The sequence below is a fragment of the Drosophila guanche genome, unplaced genomic scaffold, assembly GCF_900245975.1.
Source record: "Drosophila guanche unplaced genomic scaffold, DGUA_6, whole genome shotgun sequence".
NCBI classification, from domain to species: domain Eukaryota; kingdom Metazoa; phylum Arthropoda; class Insecta; order Diptera; family Drosophilidae; genus Drosophila; species Drosophila guanche.
Genome location: NW_022995743.1, coordinates 16,768,524 through 16,781,559, shown reverse-complemented (window position 1 = coordinate 16,781,559; position 13,036 = coordinate 16,768,524). Strand labels below are relative to the sequence as shown.

Genomic DNA, 13,036 nt, shown 5'->3' with positions numbered 1-13,036 from the left:
ACAAGTGACTCATTTTTTACAGAAAATGAAAGAACACAACTTTCTCTGAGTGCAAGAGCAGGGAGAGTTTCACGCTTATTACGACAGTTCTCTCGCATTGTGGTTGTATTGATTTTAATGCCGGCACTTTGATTTCAGAATGAGAAAGAACAGCGTAAGATTGCGTTCTAGTAGTAAACGTTTGTTTCTGCCTTTCTGTTCGTGTGCTTGCAACACGTATGTTTTTGAGAAATTTCAGTATTTCGCGAGACGTTGCAGCGAGCGGTAATGGATCGAACGAAACGGATAAAATCCCGGACCCAGACAACACGCCGACAATACTAAGCGTAACAGTCAGAGTAATTGGCGCCCTAATCACTGAATGGTGAAGCATTAATAGTCAGTAGAAAAACACCTGTTAAGTGTGATTATAGCAGGTCATCGTGTGGCAAGCAGAGCAAATGTGAAGTGGAACAATTTTTTTTTTCGTAAGTGCATCGTTAAATGGACACCACACCGATTATATAATGGGGCGGTCCCAGCTTATCGTCCGGCCTAGACCCTGGACGCTTAGTAAATGCAGCTAAGCAGTTGGCCAATATTCCCACCAACTCGATGAATTAATAAGGCATGCGAATGCTAGTAGTTGCACTTCAACCAGACCCAACACCCTATACGGATGCCAGACTATGTGCTGGGCAATTCCCCCCCATGGCTGGGCTCATCCATTATTCATCCCAGAATCTCTATTTATGGCCTCACGCATCAATCATTAAAAGCGGACTTGGGGCATCACTTTCCTTCCCGATGCAATCTAGACTTTTGTTTAATTTGCCGCTGTGTGGCATGCAACATCTCAATTCATCTCAATTGGCCACGATTGGATTGCATGCATGCACAGACATATTTATGTACACACTTCAAGAAGCTTCAACCATTCATTGATCATGAAGTTGACTTGTAATTAATAAGTTTTTGCTGTCAGTTGAAGTTACTCGAGGGATCAGGTCTCATAATCTGGGTAATCTGCTTGGCAGTTTCTTTTGTTTAACTTCGAAATGATAACGAAAAACCCATTGGCATGAAAACAATATTCGTTAATCTCTAACAGAATACATATATGTATCAACCGATTTAATAATTTTACCGAATGACTTGCGCGTAGACAGCGGCTAACGTCTTAGATAAGCTGTGCACAAATGAACAGAATAGAATAGAATGTAACGCTTGTAGCCGTTAAAAATAAACATTCTATAAATACATAATATACTTATTGTATATTTCCATTCACATACATATAACCACAACGCTCTCCCTAGGTCTATCAGCCAACAATTAAGAGCAGGTCTTTAATGTCTATAAACATCTGTACGTTGCATCGCATGACTCTGGAGTCACTTTATTGAACAAGTAACAAGATTTCTACAAGAGATACTTCCTTTTTGGGCAAAGGATAAAATGTCACATTCAGCAGCTGCAGCTGAACCTGGACCGGGACGCACAACAGACGTATTGGACTTTGATGAAATACTTACACAAATCGGAGAATTCGGACGCTATCAGCGGCGCAACTATCTGCTTATCTGTCTGCCCGTTCTCTTCGCCGCAGCCAACAGTCTGTCGTATGTGTTCACGGCGGGCACGCCCACCTACCGCTGCTACGTACCCGGATGCGACAGCATCGAGTCACCCGACTACCACGCCGACTGGGTGCACATAGCAGTGCCTGGTACTCGGAGCAAGAAGGGAACCTTCAAGCCAGCCACCTGTGAGCGATATGTGGCCAATGAGACGAGCACTTTCAGCTGGGAGCCGCTGCCAGAGGGACAATGCACAGCCGCAAACTTCACCAAGGAGCATGAGCGTTGCCTGCAGTTCGTGTACGGTAGCCAGGAGCGAACAATTGTCCAGGAGTGGCAGCTGATGTGCCAGGAGAATGCCTGGAAGCTGGCCTTTGTGGGAACCACACATTTTGCTGGTCTGGTGATCGGTACCGCCATGTTTGGCTACCTCGCCGATCGGTGAGTCTGCTCTAAACTCTGGACCCATTCAGCATCTCAGGAATTTGACACTTTCAGATTTGGACGCAAGCGAATATTCCTGTTCTGCATCCTTTTCATGGCTGTGACTGGAATAGCGCAGGCTCTGGCCTGGGACTACATCAGTTTTCTGAGCTTTGCCCTGCTCAATGCCGTTGGCACCTCCGGCGTATATCCGCTGGCGTTCATCATTGGCGTGGAGATGGTGGGTCCGAGGAAGCGGGAGATGTCCTCCATTGTGCTGAACTACTTCTATGCGGTGGGCGAGGCTCTGCTGGGGCTGTCCGTGTTCCTTCCCAATTGGCGGCAGTTGCAGCTGGTGCTGTCTATACCACCGCTGATCTTTTTGGGATACTTCTGGATTGTGCCAGAGTCGGTGAGATGGCTGCTGGCTCGCAACCAGCGTGAGAAGGCTGGCGTGATTATTCGGAGAGCGGCGGAGGTGAATCACCGGGATATTTCCATCGAGTTGCTGGCCAGCTTCAAGCAGCAGGAGCTCGACATGGAAAGTTCCTGTTCCGACTCTAAACAGAAGGAGAAAAAGGAAGGTAGCCAAATTTGGCTGGCCGTCAAGGAGGTCTTTGCATCACACATTCTGATTTTTCGCTATGTGAACATGCTCTTCATTTGGGCCGTCAATGCCATCGTCTACTATGGACTCTCCCTGAACTCGACCAGCTTGAGTGGCAACAAGTATCTTAACTTTACCCTAGTCTGCCTTGTGGAGATTCCCGGCTACACCTTGGCATGGGTACGTTCTGTTTGAGCATCAGCTCTCATGAGCAGTTCCCAAACTGATGTTCCAAAATTCTTTCCTTAGGTTTGCTTGCGCAAGCTTGGCAGACGCCTGGCTCTGTCTGGATCCCTGCTGCTTTGTTCGGTGACCTGCGTGGCCAGCGGCTACATGACTATGAGTAGGTGGTGTACTTAGCAATTTAGACTTAAGCTAATTCTTATGCGATATCTGTGCATGCACGCAAAGTACAAGTAGATGGGAATCCCAGTGGACTTCGAGCTGAGGGTAAATATTCGTAGAGTCGTAGAAGGTTGGCCCCTTCTTGTTTCTTTGCATTTCGCTGTAGTTATGGTTTATGTTTTGCCTTTTCTTGATTGATAGTAATCGTAATTCTTTTCCAAATCCATCCAAGGGGCCAACTGGCTAATTGTGTCGCTCTTTCTAATTGGAAAGCTGGGCATAACGTCCTCATTCGCCGTCATTTACACGTACACTGCTGAAATGATGCCTACGGTGTGTAAGAAGAACCGCCGAAGCTTCCAATTTGATTGACAATCATTCTTCCACAGGTCATACGTAGTGGAGGCGTTGGTGTCATGTCCACCTTTGCTCGTTGTGGAGCCATGCTGGCTCCCTTTGTGCCGCTACTGGTAGGTTATTCGCACATTCAATCCAACACTGTTTGACATGGTTTCAATTCCCGCAGGGATCATACTACGAGCCTCTACCGATGCTGCTCTTTGGAGCCGCCTCGCTGATGGCTGGCCTCCTCTCGCTGCTGCTGCCGGAAACCTTCCACATGAAGCTGCCCGATACGGTGGGTACATTTGTACCTCTACAATCCACTATTGATGTTTTATCTTATACACATTGCAGGTGGAAGAGGCCATCGCTTTGGGCAAATAACGATGCAGGAGCCAGTTCAGCATATAAAATCTCTCAAAAATTTGCCTTAACTGATAGATTTAGCTTGATCTTATTAGTACAAATAAACTTTTGCACATTTAGCATGTAACAAGTAACAAGTGTCTCCAATCGCCAGTCTCCTCTGCTTCTCACAGATCAATCGCCAAAGAGACCCTCAAATAGTTGCGGATCTGCTATGTTGCCGAAGCGATTCAACAACTTGTAGCGCCTTTTGTCATCACTCCGTAGCGTAATGGGCAGAACGAATCTCAGTCTACTCGTTGCTCCGCGCTCCCAGCTGGGCAGCAAATCATCGACCTCCACCAAAGTCTCTACGCGTCGTCCCCAGAAATCCACATAGGCAAGCTTCAGCATGTCTTGCTGCTCGTTGATGTAGATGAATCCAACAAGATTTGTCGATGCATAACTGGCCAGGGTAAGGGTTATCAGTCCGCTAACCCCAATGGCGGCATAGATTCCCAGTGCATCCGATGCAACGTGCCCGGCCTGTCCAAGGGCAAAGGCAATTGGCGCTCCGGCGGCTGTGAGAGCAGCCTGATAGATTTTGAGTCTATTAAATGCAGCCACCAGACGAATTGATGGCAGGCTATAAATGGTTCGCCATTCGGAAAAGGCAGCTTGGTCGAGTTCCGGTGTTGTGGTGGTTCTTTCGGCAGTTCCTAGGCGGCGCTGATTTAACTGTTGCATCGCTGCAGGCACTGAACTTGGCCATCGTACTTTTGTTAAATGAGATCTGCACAGTTGCTGGAACACTAAATATAGTAGGATTTATGTCAAAATATCAATAACTTATGTAAAAATAAAACATACTTGCGTTTGTTTTGCAGCAATCAGCTGTACACTTATCGATAACACATGTATCGGCCAGTGCTGCCCAGCCAGTCAAATGAAGGCGCCTTTTTCAAATCTCAGCAGGTGCCATGCATACATCTGTGACGTCAACCTTGCGCACATTGAGCATTAGTTTAATTTTAGCCAAAGCCAGATGATTGCCCGGCGAGCAAAGAGAATGATCATTAAATACTTTGCCAGCACAAAATATCAGTCAGCGGCCAGTTCTCATTGTTCACGGCGGCCCTTCTGTGGCACAGACATTTCGCTCGAATTGTATCCAATCCTCCAATTGCGTAGTATGTATTTTCCGAGATAATCCATCATAGCACAGCCTCCCGACATATATGCAACAAAAACAAACTTGAACTTGAGTTTAAATCACTATATAGCAGTGTGGGGAGCGAGGTCGAATCATTTCGGAGCAAAAAATGTTGTCAATTTACATAAAATGCAATAACAACAAAGGGGTTTGAGTGAAAGAACCGTATCGTATCTATTTTTAGCGCATTTTCGTGCTTAGTGCTTAGAATAGTCGTGTGTGTGACATAAAAATGCATATGCAGAGAAAACCAATTTACTCAAACAAAAGAGTTGCACTTGTCCTCATACCCGGCCAAGGTTGTGCCAGGATCATCATCATCACCTCTAAGGAGTAACAGGATATTGATTGCACTTATTGAAATGTTTGTAGGACATGTCCATGGCATCGCTGGGTGTCAGCGGGATCTTTATGGTCGGTTGCTGTGTGGCTGCCCAGATTGCCCGAGTGCTCAGCCGCCGCTTGGTGACCCGGGAGGGAATTGTGCCCATTCTGGTCAATGAGGCGATTGCCGCCGCCGAGCTGTGTGCCTGCTGCTTCGAGTTGATCATAGGTGAGTGATGAGCTATTGGTGAGTGGTGAGTGGTGCATTTGCGATGGACTCGAGTGTGGGCTAAGGTTTTCCCGTTGCCAGTGGCTGACAACTTTGGCGTGGCGGCCTATGCTGTATGCCTGTTCGTGCTTACGGTGTGGTGGGGTAAGGTCTGGGGCGACGCCTCCGCCTGCCCCTACACCCACATGGAGGACGTACTGGAGGGGCGCACCAGCTTCAAGGAAATGGCACTGCGCACGTGGGCGGAGCTGATGGGCGGCTGCTGCGTCTACCGCATTGTACAGGTCTTTTGGTGGCTGGAGTTCGCGGAAACCCACAAGGGACGGGCCTTCGAGTCTTGCAGTGCCGATCTTCAGGTCAGCCCCTATCTGGGGGCCGTAATCGAGGGTGTGGCCACACTGCTCTGCCGCCTGGCATCGAAAACCCTCAGCGACAAGGAGCCCAAGTTCGCCAGCTACATTGACTCCTTCATCGGCACCAGCCTGGTGGTGGCAGGTAAGCGTACGCCCGCTTAACGCGTGCCTTCCAGCTGCTGTCATCTGGTCTCAAGTAGTTTACGCTTTCAACTATGCCCTGCTTGCAGCCTTCAACTTCTCCGGCGGCTATTTCAATCCGGTGTTGGCCACAGCTCTCAAGTGGGGCTGTCGCGGCCACACCAATTTCGAGCACATCATTGTCTACTGGATTGGTGCCTGCGTTGGTGCTGTGCTCTCGGTTCCGATATACAAGCTGCCCATAGTTCGACGCTTCCTTCTTGGCGAGGAGAAGATAAAACAGGCTTAGGAGTGGCCCCAAGACTAGAATTGAAAACGGGAAAGACGGCACTAGCGAGAATTTGCATAATTAGAATACGTTGATAAATATTTACCTAATGCACATGCACGTTTGTTGAAACATTTCGATAGTTCTATGAGAATTTGTACAAATTAAACTGATGTTATTCGTATTTGTCAATGGAGCTGTTTAAAAGGTATTTATTTATTGTTTATTTGTTGACAATGCAATACTTTCCAGCACTTTTGATTTTTTTTTTAAAGTTGAAAACGCGTAAAAAGTCGGAATAAGTATTAAAAGTATTTATTTCAAAGTACTTGGCGGGAAATAGGAAGAATCTTAAATATTAAGATCTTCAAGACAATACGTACTTGATTTAAAGCAATACAATTGAGAGGGAAAATAATAATTAAATTTAAAAATAATTTTAAATTTGAATTTTATTTAGTTATCTAATACCAATTCCATAATACACACAGCACAGCCGTTTGTCCTTGCATAGAGGCACTAGGCGAGTGTTTGTCAAACATGGTCAAACACTGGGCATGAGCCCAGTGTCCTGGGCACTGCTGCGCATAGACGAACCCTGGCGCATCTTCGAATCCCTGATAAATCTTTCGAAGTAATTTTTTTTTATTACAGGTTGTTCGTTATGTTCTAAGCAGAGAGAGAGAGTTGGTGTTGGTGTTCTTCTTGCTGCTTTGTTTGAGGGGCGGGCGTTGAACTTGCCACTGTATACTGGCCATCGACGGGTCCGGCGGTATCGGTGGGATCAACAGAGATAGGTAGCGGGTTTTTCACACCTGAATTTTTATTGGGCTACGCCACGTCACTAATATACCAGAATATATACGCATAACCAGCTGAGTTGAGCCTGCCTATTGAGTGCCTCGGTGAAAATATTTCACAGTCCAAAAATTAAGAAAAGTAGGTCTGAGGAGGGAGATCCATTCCATTCCATTTCCATTCAGAATATATCTAGGTAGACTTAAAATTGACTGTCAGAAGAAAATAGTATACCAAAAACATTCGTACATACCAAATACTTTCACCAACTGTGAAAATGATTAAGATCCAAAAGGTGTTTTGCCTTCTGGAGCTGAAATGGGGTATGGTGCTTATTGGCATCGTGGAGCTAATCCTGTGTGCCACACTAGTTGGGTTGTCCAAGGGTAAGTGGAGTACATAATATTCAAATTGGTCCCTTCATGTCTGTCTGTTTAGGAATGCATGTGAATATTGTTTACTATCTTAGCACGACTGTCTCCATTCTTCACATTATCGCCTGTGTCATGCTTTTAATATCCGTTGCAGTGGTAAGTGCCTTTGAGTAACCATAAAGGATTAGACCACAATTTGTCCTTTAATTTGCAGCCTATGAAGGAGCTTGTGATTCCCTACCTGATAGCTGGTATCATCCGATTCATTGTCCTTCTTTTGGGTGTAATTTGGCTGGTGATTTACGGTATGCGGCATGAGATCTTCAATTACCAACCAATTCACACAGAATCCGTTATTGTCATGGTGATATCGTTCAGTAAGTATGCTTTTCGCTGAATTATGACAACTAACAAGCTGAATATTGCTCTTTGGCCTGCAGTTATCTCCGCGTACTTTTGGGTATGCGTCTACTCTTGGTTCAAGAAGCTCGGTGGCTCTACCCCAATCGATTAAGCAGACAACCATCAATGACTTCACCTTGACAAACCATTCTCAATATTCCAATATGCCAGAGATGACTCTCCACAAAACACCAGTCGAAATGTATTCCTCGAAATGTGTTAAATTAATTAGTAAAAAAGAAGGGACGTGTGAGACGCTTCTTTCGAGTCACAACTTTTATACCCGGCACTCAGTACTACATCTGCTCCTTAGCGGTGTTTTGTGCCGAGTGAACCAGAAGCAGAGTGTAAATGAGAGAATGTAAAAAAAACAAATATTAGCTGCGGGAGGGTGTGGGGTTAACCATTGCAACTTAATTTCTTCATTCTGGCTAAAATAATCATCCCATCCCAATTTGGTGATCTGATAGATATGGGCATTCCCTATGGAATGCCGTTTTTAGTTTTCTTTTATCTTCAAAATTGCAGATTTGGAAGGTTTTCGGCCTTTTGCGGGGGCGGAAGGGGCGGGGCTAATTGTTTAAATACACTGCTCTAGCTCTTATAGTCGGTGAGTACTAGCCGACAAACAAGACGGACAGACGGACGGACGGACAGACAGACATGGCTCAATCGATTCGGCTATTGATGCTGATCAAGAATATATATACTTTATGGGGTCAGAAACGTTTCCTTCTGTGCGTTACATACAACCGTTATTCCCCACAAATACAATATAACCTATTTACTCTTCGATTACCGGGTATAATAATATCACTGGTGGGGTACCTGTTTGTTTAGAGTATTTTAAGGATTTTCTTACTCTTGTGGTGGGCAGGCTAGCCTCCAGATTCTTCTGTAGAATGTTAGCAGGGCAGGGCGGATCTTCTGTGCATCTTCTGTAGGTCGCGCAGAAACAACAAAACACGTGTTTGTTTTTTTTTTTTTTTTTTAGGTTTTAAGTTACCGCTCTACCCTTGGGTAGAGGGGAATTATTTGGCCACCCGCCTTTACAAGGGGGAAATCGCCACGTCGTAATATGTAACTTGTTACAGCTTTGCTCCAATACTTACCTGGCGTAGAGGTTATGTTCCCCACGTGCTTGCAGTGTCTCTTAAAGACAAGTTTTTTGATTTTTTGTGTTTGTTTTTAAAATGTCGACCAGTGGCGGCCGCTTTATTCAGGCTTTCATAGAGATGACCATTCAGCCGATAGCTGCATATACATGCATACATACATAAACATACATACATACAAGCTACGTTACTTTAAATGGCTTTTTAAATGAAATAACAATTACTATGACTGTTTAATTAAACTATAAACGATAAGCCCTATTTACATATAAGAAATGACGTCCTAAATCAGTGCAATGGCATCAGATTGAATTGATCATGATGATTTCGATATCGAGTGTGAATACCGAACACGCGATAGAAACAGTCGATAAACAATAAACAGCTTTTTCTACTCATTAATTCAGAATTGACTTAGTAAAACGACTAAACTCATGGATCTCCGAAGCACTGCACTTTATGCGATGTTCCAGAAATATTTGCATTTCAACGCTGAAGCTTTGAAGGCAGTCGACAAGAGGATTAAGATCAATTTGAACAATTATTAACAAACTTGCTCCACACACAACTATAACTAGATCACTTCTCTCTGACTTTACTTCTATGTACAAGGGATTTGCCAAATAGGCTACGGTCTCACATCTCACAGCTGGCGAGGCATCGACAGTAGGCCACCGGCGGCAGTGGCACTCAGGAGCTGCCGCACCGTCTGCAATTCGTCGCGAAGGGCAAGCACTTGAGCTCGCAAGATGGAGTTTTCCTGCTCCAGTAGAGCAGCCCGAAACGCAATGCGATCCTCCCGGATTTTGCGAGCATCTCGAGACTTCTTGGCCGCCTCGTTGTTCCGCTTGCGTCTCTCATAGTACTTGGCATCCTTCTGGGCATCGGGAATCGGTCGCTTCTCGCCTCGTGACCGACGGTGCAAGAAACCGGGAAACATGCCGCCAACAACACCCACACGATGATTCAACTCCATCAGAGGGAACTCCAGGGCGTGTAGTGGGTGGTTTTGCGGAGCAATGTACTCGAAGGCGGGCAGTGTGGAGGCAGCAGCAGCTCCGGCGGAATTTCTGCCATTGATCAGATTTGGAATACTGAGGCCTGGTAGGCCCTGAAGGTGACCATGACTGTGAGGTGTTCCAAAGGGATACAACGATTTTTTGGTTTCAAATTCCAGCTCCATCTCGCTGTGCAACGATAGGGTCTCGGTCACGTCCAGGATGGGCGATTTGCAGGGCGTGGACGGAGGTGCCTGAGCCTCTGCGGGTGAGTGCATCCTGGCCAACATTTCGGGCGATAAGCCTCGGACTTCCGTTCGCGTCAACGTCCGCCGAGTGTCTGAAAGCGGAGCTCGAAAAGCTGGATTCCTGGTCGGGCGACCACCTGCCTGGTCTGATAATTATAGGTTCCTGTCATACAACCCCATCCGCATCCCCCTGGCAACCCCACCACAGTCGGACGATTTGGTTGGGGACCCCGGGTAAGTCCTAAGCCAGCCAAAACGCCCTCCCGTCTGATTCAACCAATCACGCAATGTTGACGGTAATTATTCGTCAAATACATGACACTTTTCCACGCCGACTGGCATTTATATTGCTGCCCGGTTACAAGGACTTCATATAACTGGTTAGTGAGATTACGCCCGCCCAGTCCGCCGCCACAGGCAGCAGTCCGTTGACCACATGTCGCCCTGATTTACCCACCCGCCCCGGCCCTAGGTTATATATGAGTTGGCCAACTATTATGCGGCACAAGAGGTTGGTGCAGGGGCAAAGACTGAACTGAACTGAATTGAACTGGCCAATGGGAATGACCAAATGTCGGCCGTCATTTTATTGGGGAAAGTTGTGACGATAAGTGGCTGTAATAGTCTGCAAAATGGGCGGACTAGAAGCGCTCAAGTTAATGCCAATCGATTTTTGCAATCAGTTATATCTTATGCTATCTTTACCAGGAAATGCTACTCCAAGAAGCACCCAAAAAGTGCACCGTCAGACGGACACGACCCGGATTTCGCGAAGCCTTCAAAAGAAGACATCAAGCAAACTAATCCCAACTCCAATTTGATCATGCATGACTCTCCAGAATTCGTATAGCATAGAAGCCCGAACAAAGTGTTATTGGCATACGTATATGCCCACCAAATGGGGGAACCCCCACATACAAGTCAGTGCTGATGCAGTGGCGGGCGAGACATTTTTCAAAGAGGAGTAGTTTCACTCAAAGATAATGCAAGAAGTGACAATCCCCCCTAGCGAACTCTTATTAGTGTCTTCCCGCACGTGTCTTCTTCGTTCAACCCGTTCATGTGCCCCAGTTCGTCCCGTCCGTGCCATGCAGTTGAGAAAGTGTCACCTGTTTGTAAAGGTTAATTGGCAGTTTGAGACCCGGGTACCGTAACGTAGGCGGAAGTAAGACGGCAAAACAGTCGCATCCTCATAACATTTCATAAGGTATGCGCTAATTTATTATCTGTGGGCAAAAGTTTTGCCACAGTTAACCCTTTGACTGCCGTGGCACCGAGTTGTGTCTATTATTCGATGTCTTTTATGGCTATGGTTTTGCCTAACGATGGGCTGAATCGGGGATTCGGAATATGAGGATTGCGTGCTGGGGTGACATGTCTGAGCTAATAGAAGAAGGGGTTAAGCATACATATTTAAAAAATATACAAAAAAGATTCCGTTGGGAATAAAATTAGTATGACAAATCTATAAATTGTCTGCACCCTGAAGGACCACGACTAATGCAATGGGAGGAAACCTTTCGGACACAGACTATTCTACGACAAGTAATAGGCAAATTACCAGGTAATAAAAGAACCCGAACATGTAATTTTTTCAATATTTGTACTCTGTTTTAGTGGGTCAATAATTGGAGAGCGCTCACACAAGGGACCTCGACCCCGACAAACCGTTAATGACACCTCTAATTGGATGACATTAACGCTGGGGATTTGAGACTAACAACCCAAAAAGGTCCACGTTAGCACGACTAAGTAGGCCCTGCCTATGTAGGTCCTGCTCTGCCTTTCCGAAATACAGCTGAAGTATTTTATTATTCGAGTAAATATAGAACTGATCAGAATGTGTGACGAAGCACCCATTAGCGACTGTGAGCCGAGCACATCGAGCCTGCCCTTCAACGCCTACCACATCCACTTGCCGCTGTACATCATGGACATGGTGCGCGTCTTTCAGGACCATCCCGAATACGCCGATGGAATAAAGGAATCAACTATCATAGAGATGCTAAAGAAGGAGTAAGATAAGATAACATTTCTCACAGAGCAACCAAAATCATTCGTTATCATTGTAGACCATTTGCCTGTGGCGATCTTGAAGCTCAGGTGAAGACTGCCCTCATGGACCTCACTGCCAAGGGGTTCGTACGTTACATGAACAATGGGTATCGCACCCTGGGACCCATTGCGAAGCTGTCCAATTCCCGATCTGCTCGCCACTTCAACCAAACCTGGCAACGCATTGCCGCCCTGCAGAAGCCCCACGGCGCCAGCCCGCAGGCTACCCCCAGCACTGGATCCAACTGCTGAGGATGGACGGAGAGCTTTAAACTCTCCCCTTGAACACATTTATTGCGTTGCTTGTTTCGTTTAATGAGTTGAGTTTCTACAAACATAAGCAGACAATTGTACACCCACCCACACAGCAATCGAAATTGTATCCGTGTAGTAAAATTCATGCTAAGGCCAGCAAATCAAGCTGCAATAGATGTGTGTCATTTCCATGAAACTATAGAACTTGGGGTGGTTCGATCGGTGCCCATCATCATCATTATGCTTGGAAACATATGTCCATCCTTTTGACACTTAACCCGCCGCCTAATTATGGCCAGGGGTTGGACACAGGTACAAAGCGAATAGCGGCATGGAGAACATTGCCAGGTGACTCTGCCTATCTATTTCGATGGGGTACCGAACGATACTCGCTCCTGTAAGTGATTTCAATCTGAAAATTGAGCAAGTCCAAGCTCCCACTTAAGGGAGTACGTGTACATTCAGTCAGTTGTTGCAATTCACAGTCTAGTATAAAGGTCATCCCTGTGTGGCATCGGCTCTGGGTGACCCTTGGGCCTTCAGCCATTACCCTTTTGGCCGAAACATTTAAATTGTCAACACCAGGACAAAGAGCGGAGGACCTGTCCTCAATGTGCGCTCCCCCCATCCACCCACATGTGC

The 13,036-nt window shown here is 46.2% G+C and overlaps 6 protein-coding genes and 1 long non-coding RNA gene across 8 annotated transcripts; 4 read left to right on the top strand and 3 right to left on the bottom strand.

The window, feature by feature from the left end:
* The first annotated feature begins 224 nt into the window (after positions 1–224).
* Positions 225–3,769, top strand: LOC117592332 (organic cation transporter protein). Its single transcript, XM_034286022.1, has 8 exons — positions 225–467; positions 1,299–2,000; positions 2,058–2,769; positions 2,839–2,932; positions 3,167–3,267; positions 3,324–3,404; positions 3,461–3,571; positions 3,631–3,769. Exons 2-8 carry the CDS (start codon positions 1,438–1,440, stop codon positions 3,658–3,660), a joined length of 1,692 nt encoding a protein of 563 aa, XP_034141913.1. The 5' UTR covers positions 225–467; positions 1,299–1,437; the 3' UTR covers positions 3,661–3,769.
* On the bottom strand, positions 3,701–4,570 carry LOC117592337 (transmembrane protein 186). The gene is made up of 2 exons (XM_034286031.1): positions 4,492–4,570; positions 3,701–4,433 (listed from the first exon to the last, which is right to left on the bottom strand). Coding segments are annotated over exons 1-2 (618 nt in total). The 5' UTR covers positions 4,493–4,570; the 3' UTR covers positions 3,701–3,816.
* A 135-nt stretch (positions 4,571–4,705) lies between these two features.
* On the top strand, positions 4,706–6,345 carry LOC117592335 (aquaporin-11). Of its 2 annotated transcripts, none has more exons than XM_034286029.1 (4): positions 4,706–4,811; positions 5,207–5,387; positions 5,469–5,882; positions 5,971–6,345. In XM_034286029.1, the coding sequence occupies exons 2-4, from the start codon at positions 5,210–5,212 to the stop codon at positions 6,168–6,170; spliced, it is 792 nt and encodes a 263-aa protein (XP_034141920.1). In that variant the 5' UTR covers positions 4,706–4,811; positions 5,207–5,209; the 3' UTR covers positions 6,171–6,345. The 2 variants fall into 2 exon arrangements, with proteins under 2 accessions (XP_034141920.1, XP_034141919.1); XM_034286028.1 differs by having other exon boundaries at positions 5,941–6,345.
* Positions 6,346–6,600: 255 nt separating this feature from the next.
* LOC117592342 lies at positions 6,601–7,871 on the bottom strand. The gene is made up of 3 exons (XR_004574517.1): positions 7,563–7,871; positions 7,201–7,485; positions 6,601–7,148 (listed from the first exon to the last, which is right to left on the bottom strand). It is a non-coding gene; the product is annotated as an uncharacterized LOC117592342 (long non-coding RNA).
* Positions 7,170–7,943, top strand: LOC117592339. The gene is made up of 4 exons (XM_034286033.1): positions 7,170–7,333; positions 7,386–7,477; positions 7,536–7,698; positions 7,762–7,943. The coding sequence occupies exons 1-4, from the start codon at positions 7,225–7,227 to the stop codon at positions 7,833–7,835; spliced, it is 438 nt and encodes a 145-aa protein (XP_034141924.1). The 5' UTR covers positions 7,170–7,224; the 3' UTR covers positions 7,836–7,943.
* Positions 7,944–9,426: 1,483 nt separating this feature from the next.
* LOC117592050 (D site-binding protein) lies at positions 9,427–10,366 on the bottom strand. Its single transcript, XM_034285536.1, has one exon. It carries the CDS (start codon positions 10,124–10,126, stop codon positions 9,482–9,484), a length of 645 nt encoding a protein of 214 aa, XP_034141427.1. The 5' UTR covers positions 10,127–10,366; the 3' UTR covers positions 9,427–9,481.
* A 1,505-nt stretch (positions 10,367–11,871) lies between these two features.
* Positions 11,872–12,566, top strand: LOC117592051. The gene is made up of 2 exons (XM_034285537.1): positions 11,872–12,100; positions 12,157–12,566. The coding sequence occupies exons 1-2, from the start codon at positions 11,925–11,927 to the stop codon at positions 12,389–12,391; spliced, it is 411 nt and encodes a 136-aa protein (XP_034141428.1). The 5' UTR covers positions 11,872–11,924; the 3' UTR covers positions 12,392–12,566.
* The last annotated feature ends 470 nt before the right edge of the window (positions 12,567–13,036 follow it).